General features: G+C 44.2%; 1 protein-coding gene across 1 annotated transcript; it reads right to left on the bottom strand.

Moving 5' to 3' along the window:
* Positions 1 to 14,777: 14,777 nt before the first annotated feature.
* Positions 14,778 to 17,006, bottom strand: LOC130069083 (C-factor-like). Its single transcript, XM_056232776.1, has 6 exons — positions 16,795 to 17,006; positions 16,654 to 16,708; positions 16,344 to 16,531; positions 15,786 to 15,947; positions 15,567 to 15,677; positions 14,778 to 14,993 (listed from the first exon to the last, which is right to left on the bottom strand). Exons 1-6 carry the CDS (start codon positions 16,939 to 16,941, stop codon positions 14,880 to 14,882), a joined length of 777 nt encoding a protein of 258 aa, XP_056088751.1. The 5' UTR covers positions 16,942 to 17,006; the 3' UTR covers positions 14,778 to 14,879.

Genomic DNA, 17,006 nt, shown 5'->3' with positions numbered 1-17,006 from the left:
ACTTTACTCAGCAACATGAGAGAACCATATATGCAAGTATTCGTTTTATCGAGTATTCAAAGCGTTTAAGATTTGTTTACCCCATTTAGGGTGATTTGATATCTTGGTGTCTATCTCAAGGTCTCTGTGATTTTGCCATACTGTTGACCACTTTCTACCTCTTTTTGCTTTCATTTTCTTTCATTGTTTTGTTGCTTCAATCTGTTGTATATAAATTTATTCCGTGTAACTTTAGTTCACCTGTATACGTAGTTTTCCTTTATTAAATACATTATATTCATTTGATTGACTCTGTCTGCTGCTCATTTTACGAGGTCCCTTAAATGTTCGGTCAAGCTACGAGCTTTACAAATTTATCAATACTTAAATAGTATTTCCCTTTCAAGGGAACTTCGAGCTGCGTCGAACGCTGTGGGAACGCCCCTGCGTTGTGCGTCATGAAGCACGTATGGAATCAGCCCAATGGAGAGATGGAACGTCATAGGCGGGTGACGTCATCGACCAGGAAACTATAAAGCACCCCAAAAACACAAGCGCATCAGCTTCTGTGCTTTCAGTCGCGCTTTATGTGAATCTGTCCCTGTGTGAATATTGTCTGTCTTACATACTCTGCACCACACAAACAATTTATCATATATATATTGAGAGAAATGGTGAACGAACAGCAGTTTAAGAAATGTGTTCCTCCCTGCTCGGGCTATCTAACGGGCGGGGATACACATGTTCTTTGCGTTGTTGGTTTGGGAGTGCAGCATGCCCAGTCAGCTCTTGAGGGAGCTGATTGTGAGCATTGCGGGGTCCTGCCTTTGAGGACGCTCCGCTCCCGCCGGGCGCTCTTTGAGGAGGGCGGTTCGGTGCGCGCTCCCCGCGGTTCGGGTCTCGCTTCTGCCGAGGCAGAGCGGCGGTGCTTAACGTGGGGATCGCAGATGGATCTCTCAGCGGGGTTAGAGACGGGCGCTGCCTTATCTCTCCCTTCACCTGTGAGATCCAGTGCCTCAGTCCCGGGTTTGGAAGCACGCGCTGCGGTTTCTTCCGCTCGGGCTGAGGCACCAGTACTGCAATTATCCAGCTCCGAGGAGCTGGATGTTGTTAGTATTGCGGGAGATGTGGAGGATTCGCCAACTCACACTCCCGAAAGTGACGAGCTGATGGAGGTTTTAACTAGAGCTGTAGACCATTCATTCTGTCTAGTCACTGGCCATTGAATGGCCAGTGACTAGACTGGAGTCTGTATTAAAATCTAAGTTGGATGAGAGATTTTTGCCGTCACGAGTTCAGCCTCCACGCAGGTGCCTGCCGTTCTTAAACGATCTCCACATCGAGGTGTCGAGATCGTGGAAGAAACCGGTTTCAAACAGAGTTTTTAGTCCCCATGACTTCAACATATTCCAATATTGGGGGCCTAGAGCTCATGGTTATGGCGCTATGCCGAGGGTAGAAGAGACGCTCGCGAGCTATCTCTCTTCCGAGGCGGCGTCATCAAACTTTTTGAAAGCATGGCACCCCTTTGTAGTGCACACCCTCTTGATACGGGGGTTGATTGAGGATAGTGCAACTCGCAGATCGTGCTCCACTGACAGGCGCTGCCTTTTTTTGGTTTTTCACGTATGCCAGGGATGAGAACGCTAGCTCGCACAAGTAAGAGGTTGAAAATGGCAACAGCACATTGACGGCGCATTCTGAGATAGATGGGTATTCGTGTCCCACATGCAGCCAAAATTCATCTGAAGACATTTCTCCAAATTATAATTTTAAAGTGCGATCCATAGTGTTGTAGTCAAGACCACCTAACCCGAGACCAAGACAAGACCAAGACCAGAGTGTATCGAGACCGAGACAAGACCAAGACTTTTAGGGGCCGAGACCAAGACAAGACCAAGACCGAGGGAGGGCGAGGCCGAGTCAAGACCAAGACCAGCGCCCCACACTACATGACACAATAAAATGTGAAACATGATCAAAAGAGCTTCTCAAATTGATCTGAAAGATCCACATTCCCATTAAAAACAGATATTTAACACTCAAAGCTGAAATAAACGTAACCATCTTTATTCAATACTCCTGGGTGACTTCCATCATTTAGTACAGAATGTAAAACAAGTCTTCACTTTTCTTACTTAAAATTAGCTACTCAACTTTGTGGCCTGTCTCGTGACATCCCACAAGATTTGTGTCAACACAGAAAACATTTAATCACTGGATAGGTTTTTTTTTCGTTTATTTAAAGTGTGGTTTATGTCAGCTGAATGTGCGGAACGCTTTTCAGAGAAGATAAGGTATTTTAGCGCAATTCACCCAGCGGTAATTCAGGAAAAAAAAAAATATCCGAATGCTACACATGAAACTATGGTCTTCCGACCTTTTACCATACATCGTGTCGATTTATTTTGATTACTATGTGCCAGGGAGAGAGAGCAAGACAGCGCTTAGGAGACGGTGAAGCCTTTATACATTCGCCTGGCTCCGCAGAGAGAGAGAGAGTGCGCGCGCGCGACCGGGGCGCTCTCTCTGCTCGTTCTTCTGGTGCGCCCTGTCACACGCACAGCAGTTCGTCTACTTTACTCATCTATCAAATAAGACTATGGCGGGACAAAAATTCGCTTTGGAGCAGGAGCATAAGAGGACTCGTTAACGTTGAGGGCATTCAATATCGATGGTTCATAAAACTTAGAACCGGTTCTCGAGTGGAACCGGTTTTCAATTCCCATCCCTGTAATATGTATAACGTTAGCTAATATTGACAAAATCTCTTTGTGTGAGGAGTAATTTTATTTGGTACGAGGCAGATTGCTAACGTTAGCTAGCCAGCTTTGCTAACATCACTTACACATACCTTACCTTTCTTTGTGCTGCCTTTCTAAGTGATAAAAGTTTGACGTAGTCCCCACCGTCTCTGAAAGCGAAGCACTGCAGAATTTACAAGAAGCTGTATGCTTTCTTCTGGATGTTGTTTTGCAAATATTTTCTTTACGATTTTTGTAGCCGAATTTTATTACTGAAGATTTTGCAGACATTTTCTCCCGCTCCCAGACAACCACAGATCACTTTCTTGGGAGTGCGTCGTGCGAGTGAAAGGGGGCGGGGATGGGTGACAGGCAACGGTAACAAAAATACATAAGCAATGACCAATGAGTCACGTTATTGCTTGGATTTGAATCAGTACGTTTTACATACAATAAAAGCAAGGATGTTAACAAAAAAATTAGTCAATATACTGGCAGATTAGTGATATTTTCACAGTTATGGTCTTGTCTGGTCTTGAAAAAAAATCCCGAGTCCTCAGTGTCCGAGACCGAGACAAGACCGAGACCAAATGCGGTCGAGTCCGAGACGAGACCGAGACCATCAAAAAGTGGTCTCGAGACCGGTCTCGAGACCAAGACCGGTCTCGAGTACTACAACACTAGCGATCCATAAGAAGTTCCGCCAGTTCTTCTTGCGATTTGATTGGCAACATCTTTTCCGATTCTGATGAGAGAGGGTTAAAGGGGTCACGGATCCAGTCAAAGTTTTCATTATCAGCGCCAGCGGGGAAGTAAACCTCAAACCTTTCCTGTAGCGTCTTCAGATGTGCAACTATAGATTTGAATAGAACTGGAGTCTTGCGAGCGGGGTCCTCTGCTGTTAAGGGAAACATGTCAAATGTTTTTATTTTTCAGAATTTCTTGCCACAGCTTGAGTTTGGCCTTGAAACCGTTAAGTTTGTCTGTTGCTGTTAAAATGTTTTCTTTCGTTCCTTGCATCTTTGTGTTAAGCTCATTTAAGTGACTAAAAATGTCTGCGAGGTATGCAATCTTAGCCCACCACGAGTCGTCGTTGATCTGTTCTTTGTGGGGTATGTCGTGCTCAGTTGAAAACTGCCTGAGTTCATCTCGAAGCTCATAGACACGGGAAAGCACCTTGCCCCGTGACAGCCAGCGCACCTCCGTATGCAGCAGCAGACTCTGATGCTCAGACCCCATTTCATTGCACAGTATGTTAAACAATCGGGACTTCAATGGTCGTGACTTAATGTAGTTTACAATTTTGACAGCTTGTTCTAATGCTACAGTCAGGTCTGCGGGCATTGCTTTTGCGACGAGTGCTTCGCGGTGCAGCATGCAGTGGGTAATCTGCACATCTGGGTTTTGGTTCTTCACCATAGTTACCAGTCCTTTTACTTTTCCAGTCATAGATGCAGCTCCATCTGTGCAAATACTATGACACATGCCCCAGTTTAGACCACATTCTTTCAAGTACGTATCGATGACAATAAACATTTCTTCCCCTGTTGCACGACTTGATAGTTCTTTGCAGAAAAAAAAATTCTCCATAATTAATTCCTCATCAGTATATTGCACACTGGCCAGGAGATGACAGTGTCCACTGCAGTCTGTAGAATCATCAATTTGGAGTGCAAATTTGCCACTTTTGTTTAGTTTTTCGGTTAGTTGTGTTTCTATATCAGCAGCCATGTCATCAATGCGACGTTTAATCGTGTTGTTAGATAATGGGATTTTGTCAATTTCTTTGACAGCGTCCTCACCTATCATTACCCCTACGATTTTTTTGCAGGCTGGCAAAATTAGTGATTCAGCAATGGTATGGGGCTTCTTTGATTTGGCGATTAGCTCTGCTACTAAGAAGCTTGCCTCCTGAGCTTTATCAGACACATGCACACATGACATCATTTGTTGTTTCTGTTTAACATTTTGTGCTTTTAGTCGCTTGAAGTATTCTATGTCTTTGCTGGTTAAACCGTGGTGTTTCATGTCTAAATGTCTCTTCAGCTTACTCGGTACAATTGCTGCATTTGATAGCTTTTCCGTGCAGATGAGGCATTCAGGGGTGGGACAGCTAGCATCTCCGATCCATGTAAAACCGTAAGCCAGGTAGCTTTCACAGTACTGTCTAATTTTATTTTTTTTGGGTGGTGTGGTGGTCCCGGGTTGATGTCCGTCGATCTTCTGGGCTGTGACATTTCTGCTTTTCTTTTGTTTAAACTTATACATTTATCCATATTCGCCCTGTCCTGTCAATCTGCGTGAAATATAAAATTGAACGCGCACCATTACAAAGGGCGGAGCGAGCGGGATGATTCCCTCCCGAGAAACAACCCGATCACACATGCAATTTATATGCGAAAATGAGTTTTTACGTGCATAGGATACACATGGTTGGTTAGGGTAGGTTTCGTAGTGGTGTGGGGTGCGTGTGTATTATACGTTTGGGTAGAATTAGTGGTGTAGGGTGGGTGTGTATTACACGCAAATGAACTGCGTATCAAATGCACGCGAAAACTGCGTATCATATGCACGTAAAAACTCATTTAAGCTGAGATTCTGCGGCACCCCTAGCCAGTTGTCACGGCACCCCAGGGTGCCGCGGCACCCACTTTGGGAACCACTGGCTTAGGGCACCTGCATTACCCACCAAGCCGTTGAGAAACACTTCGGGGTTGGTGGGTAAAGCGTATTCGGCGGCAGGTCAGGCTGCGTCATGTCTGCATACCATGTCTATTTTGCAGGCATACCAGGCTGACCTGCTAAGGGATGTGAGCGAGAGTGAGGAGGTTTCCACTGACGTGGTTCGAGAATTGCGTCAGTCTGCTGATTTATCTCTGCGTGCCACCAGGGAATCGGCCAAACTGATTGGTCGATCTATGGCAGCCCTGGTGGCCGCAGAGAGACATTTATGGTTGTGTCAAACTAATTTAAAAGAAAAAGAAAAATCTTTTCTTTTAGATGCTCCTCTCTCTCCTATGGGTCTTTTTGGTGATGCGGTGAATTCTGTTATTGACAAATTCCAAGAAGAGAAAAAACAAGCAGCGGCTTTTAAGAAATATATCCCATTAAAAGTTCACGTCCCTGAGGCTGCTGGGCAGGAGCAGCCCCGGCCGTCTACGAGCGCGTCAAGAGTGTCAAGAGAAGCAGAGTGTCGCGTCTCGTGTTCCCCCTGCTGGACAGTGGACTCAGACGCGGCACTCTCAGCCGAAACCATCTGGGAATAGAACTGATCTGAGGACAGTTATATTGGCTAAGAAGGCTTTGGCTAAGAAGAAGTCCTGACGCCAAGGCGTTCAGGATACTGAGGGTGGTCCCCACCGAGGCGGAAAGGTGTTCACCTCTTTTTACGGTGCCCGTTCTTCCTCGGTGCCCTCAGGGGCCCGTCCTGCCAACCCCGCCTTCATGCCGGGGCGTAGGCGGTCCCAGCGAGCGCTTTCCCAAGCGACGCTCGCTCCCTCTGAGGAGGGTCTCAGAGCAGTTAAACCAGTCGTTCCCTGCCGGTGCGCCGTTACAGGGCGCTGTGTTTGCTGCTCAAGTTACACCAGAGGCCAGTCTCGAGAGACTGGTACCCTTAGTAGATTTTCTGGCAGAGTGGAAAAGCCTTCCAAGAATATCTCATTGGGTCCTGCAGACAGTAGAAAAGGGTTATGCTATCCAGTTCAGGTGTCGTCCACCAAAATTCAGAGGGGTTCTGCACACTGTGGTGGGCCCCGAGCAGGCTCTGGTAATGGAACAAGAGGTGAAAACGCTCCTTCAAAAGGAGGCTATAGAACGGGTTCCTCCTCCCAGTTTGGAGTCAGGTTATTACAGCCGATATTTCATCGTTCCAAAGAAGGATGGGGGGTTGCGTCCAATTTTAGACCTGCGCCTGTTGAATCGCTCGGTAGGGAAGCTAAATTTCAAGATGCTCACTATCAAGCAGATCGTGTCTCAAATCAGGTCCGAGGACTGGTTTGTCACGATAGATCTAAAGGATGCATACTTTCACATTTCCATCCTTCCACAACACAGGAAGTTCCTGAGGTTCGCCTTCGGGGGCAAGGCGTACCAATACAGGGTTCTTCCGTTTGGCCTAGCCTTATCTCACCGCACTTTCACGAAATGCATGGATGCAGCACTAGTGCCTCTGAGGCTTCAGGGCATTCGCATTCTCAATTATATCGACGATTGGTTGATTTTAGCTCATACGGAGCAGTTGGCGGTTCGGCATCGAGATGTCGTCCTCGCTCATATCAGAAAGTTGGGGTTGAGGCTGAATGCAAAGAAAAGTGTAATATCTCCGTCTCAGAAGACCACTTTTCTGGGTGTCGTTTGGGATTCGGTTTCGATGCGGGCGCGACTCTCTCCAACCCGCATCGCTTCGATTCTCTCAGCTGTGAAACAAATAAAGCTAGGCCAGCTACTCACTGTGAAACAGTTTCAGAGACTGTTGGGTCTGATGGCAGCAGCGTCCAACGTTATACCTTGCGGCCTGTTGTACATGAGACCGCTACAGTGGTGGCTCAGGACCAAGGGATTCTCCCCGAGGGGAAATCCGCTCCGCACGATCAAAGTCACGCGGCGCTGCCTTCGTGCTCTGGTCATGTGGAAAGAAACTTGGTTCTATCCTTCCCTCACAGGGTGGGGGGCGGTCATGAGTGGTCGTCCAGCCCAAGGTCTGTGGCAGGACCATCATCTTTCATGGCATATAAACTGTCTAGAGATGTTGGCGGTGTTTCAGGCTCTGAAGCACTTCCTAGCAGACCTGAGAGGTCATCATGTGTTAGTTCAGTCAGACAACACGTCGGTGGTTTCTTGTATCAATCATCAGGGGGGCCTGCGGTCTCGCCGGCTTTACAAGTTGGCCCGTCAGATCCTCCTGTGGTCCCAGGGGAAGCTACTATCACTGAGAGCAATGTATCTTCCCGGGTATTTAAATGTGGTAGCGGACTCCCTGTCGAGGTAGGGGCCGAGGCCGGGGGAATGGAGACTCCACCCTGAGGTGGTGGAGCTCCTTTGGTTGAGTTTCGGTCGCGCCGAGGTGGACCTATTCGCTTCCAAGGAGACCACGCATTGTCATCTGTGGTTCTACATCAGTCTTCCAGCCCCTCTGGGGTTGGACGCTATGGTGCAGCCGTGGCCAAGGTCACGCCTGTACGCCTTTTCCCCGATTGCTCTGCTCCCCGGAGTTCTGGAGAGGGTTCGCCGGGACGGGGTCAGCCTACTATTAGTAGCCCCGTTTTGGCCGGCCCGAGTATGGTTCGCGGACCTGATTTCTCTCCTGGACGGCTCTCCTTTGGAGCTCCCGGTCAGGAGGGATCTACTCTCTCAGGCGGGCGGCACGATATGTCACCCCCGCCCAGAATTGTGAAAACAGTGGGCTTGGCCTCTGAGGGGGCCCAGCTCATGGAGTCTGGTCTCTCAACCAAGGTTGTTGAGACCATTCTTCACTCCAGAGCTCCATCCACGAGGAAGCTTTATGCCTTGAAGTGGAAACTTTTCACTTCTTGGTGTGGAGAACACCTGCAGGACCCAGTTAACTGCCCAGTGGGTGCAGTGCTGGAATTCCTGCAGGAGCGCTTCTCCACAGGGTTATCCCCCTCCACACTAAAGGTGTATGTGGCGGCACTAGCTGCTTACCACGTCCCTTTCAGTGGAGTTTCTCTTGGGAGACACCCGCTTATAACTCGTTTCCTCCGTGGCACTTTGAGGCTGAGGCCAGCGGTTCGTACGAGGGTGCCGACCTGGGATCTGGCCATTGTATTAGAAGGTCTTTCCCTAGCTCCTTTTGAACCTATCGAAGAAGTTCCTGAGAAGTTTCTCACTTTTAAAACTATCTTTTTACTTGCTATCTCCTCATTAAAAAGAATCGGAGATTTGCAGGCTCTGTCGGTGTCACCCTCGTGCCTGGAATTTTCGCCTGGCATGGTTAAGGCTTTTCTGCATCCTAGACCAGGGTACGTTCCCAAGGTCCCTACTAATGTTGTTAGACCTACGGTTCTGCAGGCTTTCTGTCCTCCTCCATTTATGTCATCGGACCAGGAGAAACTTAATTTACTCTGCCCTGTTAGGGCGTTAGACGCTTATGTCCACAGAGCTGCCCTGTGGAGGAAATCAGAACAACTATTTGTATGTTTCGGGCTACCAGGAAAGGGTGTCCTGCGTCTAAACAGAGAATGAGCAAGTGGGTGGTCGAGGCTATCTCACTTGCTTATGAGTCGGCTGGTCAGCCTTCACCCTTGGCTGTTCAAGCCCACTCTACTAGGAGTATGGCTGCTTCCAAAGCTCTATTGTCGGGGGTTTCCCTGAGTGATGTTTGTGATGCGGCTGGATGGTATTCACCGCATACTTTTGTTAAGTTCTATGACCTAGACTTAAGTTCTACCCCTGGGGCACAGGTGCTCTCGTCCTCTGTGCGCTAGTTCTCACATGACGGTCACTTGGTCCTATGGCGACGTGGGTATTCGCGTTCCCACAGCGTTTGACGCAGCTCGAAGTTCCCTTGAAAGGGAACGTCTCGGTTACGTATGTAACCCTAGTTCCCTGATAGGGAACGAGACGCTGCGTCGTTCTGCCATACTCCCGGCATTCCCGTTAAGCGCTCCTTCAAGCCTATCAGAAGCTGATGCGCTTGTGTTTTTGGGGTGCTTTATAGTTTCCTGGTCGATGATGTCACCCGCCTATGACGTTCCATCTCTCCATTGGGCTGATTCCATACGTGCTTCATGACGCACAACGCAGGGGCGTTCCCACAGCGTTCGATGCAGCGTCTCGTTCCCTATCAGGGAACTAGGGTTACATACGTAACCGAGACGTTTTATAGAACAGGAAAGTTAATTTTCATGGCCAGAGAATAAATTCTCTTGAACGTCTATAATAACTTTCATGAGGTTTGATGAAGATCGGACGATCAGTTTTGCTGGACAAAGCAGATTATTCGATAATAAATTGACCCCATGAAAGATTATCCTGACAATCGATCTATCCTAGACAATTGAATTATTAATATTTAATTATAATTCGTTGTGATTGATTATTGATAAATACAATTGATCTAATTTTGCCTACCTGTATGGAGAACTGACTATAATTCATTGTATTCAGTTGTCCATAGACCGTTGGTAACTTATTCCCTTTACGGGTAATTTTAATCTATGTATGTGCAATTACTGGACATCATCATGACCAGTTATTAAAATTATATTCCCTTTATTTGAGCTAAGAATCACTATCAACTGAAATATTAACAGTGACTGCTTATTAATGAATATCAACATGGGTGTAACAGTGGCATCTCATTCAAATAAAGGTGCAGTCCCTGTGAAAGAATGTAAAGAAAACAAAACTTTGTTGTCTGGTGTACTCATAAAAACAAAAATTTTCCACAAGCTCTTGATTTTTAGCGTACAATATGCATCAAGCAGTTCATTAGCTATCTAGTATGCTTTTTTTTCTTTCCAGGGAACACAAAGAGAGACGTTTAGCTCACATAACATCAGACATGCTTTTCATTATTTCTTAAATACAACAGACAAGAGCGAGTGATTGGTTCAGTAGATCTTGGCTGGACATTATAAGCCAAATTCTGGCCTAGACCTTTCAATCAATGGTATGGCCACTGGATGGCGGGAGATCCATGATGAAATGCACTCCTAGGTATGACCAGGAATGGGCACTGTGTGACGAGGAACAGGCAGTGGATGAAATTTGCTGGCTGGGAGGTGCCATTAGGATTTGGTTATGGAATCATTTGGACAGGCCTGGATAAAACATTGTACCGCCTGGGGCATACAGGGCCACCAGTAGTGACACAGTGGAGTGAGAGGGTCTGGCTGATGCTGGAATGACCGGAGCCCGGAGAGGAGTGGAGAGAGTCTAGGGGCTGTTGGTGAAGGGCTGCTGGGACATATGTGTTCCCCTCGGGACATTCCAGCGGATCAGGATTGTTGTTGAGGGCTTCTGCAATTTCTTCATCCCGGGATCCAATGAATGGGTCTGACAATGGTCAATGGCAGAAAGGTTCTGGAACTTTCTGGAGAGTTGGACATTTCAGGTAAGTTGAGTCAAAGGAGAGCATCCACCTTGGTATTTTTTGGTAACTGTGGATGATTGAGGCGGGTAAAGAATTTTAGGTTGCAATGATCAGTGATAACTTGGAATGGTTGCTGTAAACCCTTGAATCACTCCTCCTGCACCAGTTTGATTGTACAAAGCTTCTTTGTTTCTAATGTAGTAGTTCTGCTACGCTGGGCATAACCTTTTAGAGAATACACATGGATGGAGTTAAGTAGGGCTGCAACAAACGATTATTTTGATAATCGATTAATCTAGCGATTATTAGAACGATTAATCGACTAGTCATCGATTATTTCGCAGACTGATCAGTAAGTTTGGAACGATTATTCAGCTTTTCCAATTAGTTAAAACATTGAGTTATACATATTCTAACTATAATATAAAAAAGAAAATCACTTCAGCTTTTGAAATAGTTGTTTTAATGAACTTTGCGCCAACTAAACAGGTCATTCTCTTTAAGTTTTCAGATTTCGGTTCAACTCAAATCACACACAAATGCTCTCTAAGCATTGTTTAATAGGCTTTTCTTAGAACTGAAACAGAAAAAGGGACATTTACTTCAGGACACAAAGAATGGTAAAATATTAATCTGCAAACAATTATTGTATAAAATTACAATCTTTTTTTACATGACAATTGAGCTGACAGAGACGTTCTCATTCACCTTTTAATTTATAGTATGATAAAGTAACTGCCATGATATTCTTCCTATATCATAGGAAGGATATAACATCATGATTATTGAACAAAATACAGGCAAGTGATAAGACTATAATAATACCTAATATACTAATAGTGTTACAATAATAAAAACAGCCCTGACTCCTAAGCTCGATCAAGCTTTATTCTATGCAAAATAAGTCATGACATTACTGTAATTATATTACTATTGATAATATTATTACTATTTTTAGTAGTATTGCATTCTCTAATAAAGAGAGATTTACCGCAGCTCCAGCTGGAGAACACTCACTTCTCACCGGCTCCTCTATTGCCGGGATGTTTCCTCTTGCACTCCAACATGCATGTTGTGCTCCCGTGAAAAGCAAGTTCCGCCTTGCATGTATTGCACACGACAGCATTCTTGATTTGAAGTTTTGTGAAACTTTCCCAAACCTAAACCTTGCTAGTTCGGATTCGTTTGCACTGTCATAATTCGCGCTGTGTTTTCTTCTACCGCAATAGCATTTGTAAGGGCTGCACTACACTCTAGCGCTACAGCGCCGTAGCGGTCAAATCGCGGGATTGCAGGCCCTTACATTAGGTCACGTGAGATCAAACGACTACTCGACAACAAATATATTTGTCGACAAATATTTATTGTCGACGTTGTCGACAACGTCGACTAATCGTTGCAGCCCTAGAGTTAAGCAGGGTCCCCCTGCCAATAAGAGAGTATGGCTCAGATACTGGTGGTAGAAGCATCAACTACAACCACAAGGGTCACTCTAGATCAGGATGTAGGATGACTCGAGCAGTGCTAAAAGTGTTTGAAAAAAGGGTATGAAAGGCTTGGGGCTCAGTAGTCCATTAGAACAGTGGTTCACAACCTCTGTCCCCGAGTACCCCCAGCACTGCACTGTTTAGATGTCTCCAAAATCAAACACACCTCACAACTCATCAGCTCAATAGTAAAGACTCCAAGACCTCAGATGGGTCTGTCAAATAAGTGAGACATTAAAAATGTGCAGTGTTGTTGGTTCTCTAGGTCTAGGGTTGGGAAACACTGTGCTAGAAGTTAGAAACTGATAAATCTAAGAAAGAGTTGCAGCTCTTTCACAGAGATGGGTTGTGGCTATGTTTGGACTGCTTGGATCAAACATATCCAAGTTAAGTTGGAATAGTTTCCAAGTTTTCGAACCATCTGGACAGAGGGCCGGTGGAACATGCATATGTCTGTGTGGCAAGCACGTCACCGGCCTTGCGCCGTTCTCTCACGGCCCTCTGCCTCGTCCTATTCGACACAGTCTGCCTTGAGTAACAGCTAGTGCTCACAGAATATTCCAGTACCAGCTTATTTTTCAGCTAGTTTAACCTGTTACTTCTGTAAGACTGGGAAAACTGGAAGAACTGGTTGAGGAACGACCACTCTGGAAATTACCATTTGAACTCACCATTTGAGACAAAAGTCTCACATAACCTACATTTCTTTCCCTCATCCCCCACTCGTTCTCCCCCATGCAAAGATCACCAAAAACTCACCCAAGAATCTAAATGGATTAATGTGAATGATTATCATCGAGTTTTATACATGTTTGGTATCATTTGAAATGTCTCAGTGCGACTGGTACAAATGTCTAATTTCCAAATAAGTAAAACAAAAGGTAAATATAGCTGCGAGCAGCGATTACGGGCCCAAGCCGGTGGCACCGCAACCCCGGTGCCTTTAGGGTTATTGTGCACGACGTGCAAAAACGTAGCCCTGCTTTTACTGTCGAAAAGAAGTGTGCTGTAGAGCTTGCATCAGTGTGGGCTCTGCAAAAGTGCGCATCGAGGGCACATATCAACCACAATGTGTGCATGAGCAACCTTCTGAAACCTAAAATGAAAAATGAGACACCCTACAGACGGTCTCATGGATTTAACGGACACAGGTAGTTCTGCTTCAGCACTGATGATGTTGTAGGAATAGTGCACTCTGGTTGGTCTGGATTATTCGAGATTTTTTATTTTATACAGAAATAAGTTATTCATAATTCAGATGAGAATAAAGTTAGTGTTGATTAAAATGAAGGAAAACATTGATTGTATTGATCTCAAATATTGCACATTAATTTTAAATTAATTTAGGTTAATTTACCAAACACAATCTTAATTTAATTTAAAGCAAACAATACACTTAAAAAGATATGGGTTATATGAATATTTTGGAGAAAAAAAAAAATCAGTATATACACACACACACACACACACACACACACACACACACAGTTTAAAAGCAAAAGATCTCTCTCTCTATCTCTCACTCTCTCTCACACACACACACACACACACACGTACTCCAGCATTGCAATCTTGACATCGCAGCCTGTTCATTATGCTGCGTTCAAACCAAACGTGAATAGAGCGAATATATCACTATTTAGACTGAATAGATGATGAAGGAATATTTTGTGTAAAAGCGCCTATTTAAGCCAATCTGTCATTATATACTCTTTTGTTGAAGTGTTTTCCATGAAGAATAATAGGCTGTTGAACTCACAATTCAAGCAATCGGCCTAAAAACGCTATTTTTTAAATGAAACTAACGGCTGCACGGGCATTCATAACACACACACAGTTCGATCGCGCCCGCGCCCCCTCTCTCTCCCTCTCTCTCTCTCACTCACACACACACACAGTTCGATCGCGCCCGCCCCCACAACTCTTCTCCTCTTTATTTTAACCTCTGTCGAGTACCGTAGGTACCATTTTCTCATGACATGCAGATTCTCCAACTGTCCGCTCTACTTCCATTATGGATAGACATGAGACAAAACATATCGAAACTTGTCATTGCATTGGAAGTTTTTGAAAGATTTTAGTTGGTCTTTTGATGCACTGAAAGTGTTTTATATATATCACCCAAGTACATAAACAGGCTATATTGTATAGTAATGATAGATCTACTCCTACAAGCTGAGACATTTAGAATATGTTGACGTGTTTAATACGCCATTTTCATTTTAAACAGTAAGATGATTACTTTGTGGTCCCTTTAAAGAAATGCAACTATTTGCATAATCAAAAGACACAAATGTGTATTTCAAGAACTATGAATGGACACTTGCTTTGGTGTTTCCACCCCTCATTGTCCTCATGCCACGCTATAAATACTTTTATAGAACCATCTCTAATTTATTTGCAAATTGCAACATATATGATAAAAACGACAGTACGGCTTTATTGCTTCATTAAGTTGTTTTATTTAATGAAATACTAAGTTGTTATGTGTGTGTCATAGACATTTGTGTCCTGAAACTAAGTGCTAATGAATAGGTGTGCCCTTGTTTGACAAATAGATAAAATAGGGCAGTTTGGACCTGGATCATGACCTCTAAAGGGGGAGGTTCTTTTGTTTTACCAGGGCAAAGTTTCTCCAGTGTAGTTCATGAATGCAGCGTGCTGTTTCTCAGTAAGGCTGCCAATGACACGCAGCATTCCCTCCACGCTTTCTTTTGGTTCAAGTGGTGCCTGGAGAAAATAAAAACATGAATGTAGCAAAATAAAAATAACATGCAAAATAAAAATAATATACCGTAAGCAGCAATTACAGGCTAAACATACCAATGTGAAAATGTGTAATGTGAAAGGTGTAGTCCAAAAAACGTATGTTTGACAGAATTCAAAATGGTGGAAATCAAAAGCGCAGGTGCATTAAAATAGGCATGACTCAGAGGGATCAGAGGAAAACATGAAAATCATCTGATTCAAAAGATAATAGCTACAAATGTGAACTGTTCGTAGCACTAAATAATTTCAGACTGGGGATAAAAGCCTAAATCAATCTGTGTACCCAATTTCACAACATTTACCATGCAGATCTAAAGTCTGCAATACACTCTTTGAAAAAGGGTTTAGTGGGATTATATATGGAACAGCTCTACGGACTCAATAGTAATGAATCCTTTATGCCTAAAGGTTCTTTATAAGAAGAAAAGTATCTTGTATTTGCAAGGTCAATTTGAAAATCATTTTGACACATTTCCTGCATTTATGCTCAAAATATAACAAACTTGACACTCTTGTTAATAAATCTACACTCACCTCTTCTCCACCCATTTCAGTCTTCACCCATCCTGGATGAAGTGCCATGCAGAGGATCTCATTCACCTTTAACTCCACAGCAGCCAACACAGTCAGCATGTTAAATCCTGCCTGATAGGTAAACACAGCATTTGAGAAATGCTTCAACTCATGCCATCAATACTTCACGGGCAATGAATGTAATCCAGTTTATAGTGCCTAAGCAGGATTTTGTTGTACCTTGCTCACGCAATATGGCAACACTGGGAATTGGTCGTACAGGGACGGCATTCTGGTCATGGATCCTCCAAGAGTGGAGATATTGATGACAGCTGCTTTATTACAGGACATGCCTGGTGTCCCACTGGCTTTGGCCGCTGTTTTTAGAATAGGTAGGTACTCCTAAATAAAGGAGAGCGAAAGAATTACATGTCTCTGTATGTAACCAGCTCATACTCAATTTTTACAGGTCAATGTTGTGATCTATCACTAGTCAATACACACCCTGGGCGACTAGTGTCAGAAAAAAAAATGTGTAGCTCATTTAAACAACGGTACAGCTTTGTCTGATCAGGCTAATAAATCAGTTAAGCTGGTTTAAGCTTTTATTTTGGTACAATGCCATGAACCTTACAAAATCTGGCACATCCAGTGACTAGTTCAGCACTTTTTTTAAGTAACCTCTTCCGGTGGCACAACAGTGCCAGCCTAAAAGGTAAGCCAGCATGCACTTGCACCAACACATAATTTGCAATGGACAAATTGTTGTTTCACATATACTAATGTTCTATACATTACCCTAATGATTAGTAAGGGTCCTATCACGTTAGTGTTGAAGGTGTTTTTCATGTCCTCAACACGGCTGGTCAGAATGGTGCCATTTGCCACGATCGCAGCATTATTCACAAGCAGGTTCAAGCCGTTCTTTCCTACGAGAGAACCCACTTTCTTGGCAGACTCTTTGATACTGCATGGATCATCAGCATCTAATAATAACAGAACAATTAACAGTGCTATTCTACAATACAAATATGACTAAAAAATAAATGATATTAGCATAATTTCCAGTGAAAATATCAAATGCACCAAGAAAGACATGCACATTTACCAAGACGTATGATAGTGATCACACTTGGATGCTTTTTCACCAGTTCTCTCAGTGCCTTAAGAAAGATTATGCAAAATAAAAACTAGGTAAAATAGGGTTTCTCCTGCTGTTATCTATCTAACTTAGCTGTTTATAACTCACCTCAGACTTTGGCCCATCTGGGTCACGGGAGGTAGCAAAAATATGGCGTTTTGGACAAGAATCCTCAGAGAGTTGCTTAACCATTTCTAAGCCCAAGCCCCGGTTGGCTCCTGTGATCAAGATATTGCATGCTTTCACTGCTGCCATGTTCTTATGGTTATCAAGCTGCTTCTGTCTGCCTTGTGTTGTACGTACAACCAAGAGAACTTAGC

Source organism: Rhinichthys klamathensis, unplaced genomic scaffold (assembly GCF_029890125.1).
Source record: "Rhinichthys klamathensis goyatoka isolate OS25496 unplaced genomic scaffold, OSU_Roscu_1.1 h1tg000015l_1, whole genome shotgun sequence".
Taxonomy (NCBI): domain Eukaryota; kingdom Metazoa; phylum Chordata; class Actinopteri; order Cypriniformes; family Leuciscidae; genus Rhinichthys; species Rhinichthys klamathensis.
Note: the sequence above shows the minus strand (reverse complement) of the source record. Positions and strands in the feature narration are given on the sequence as shown.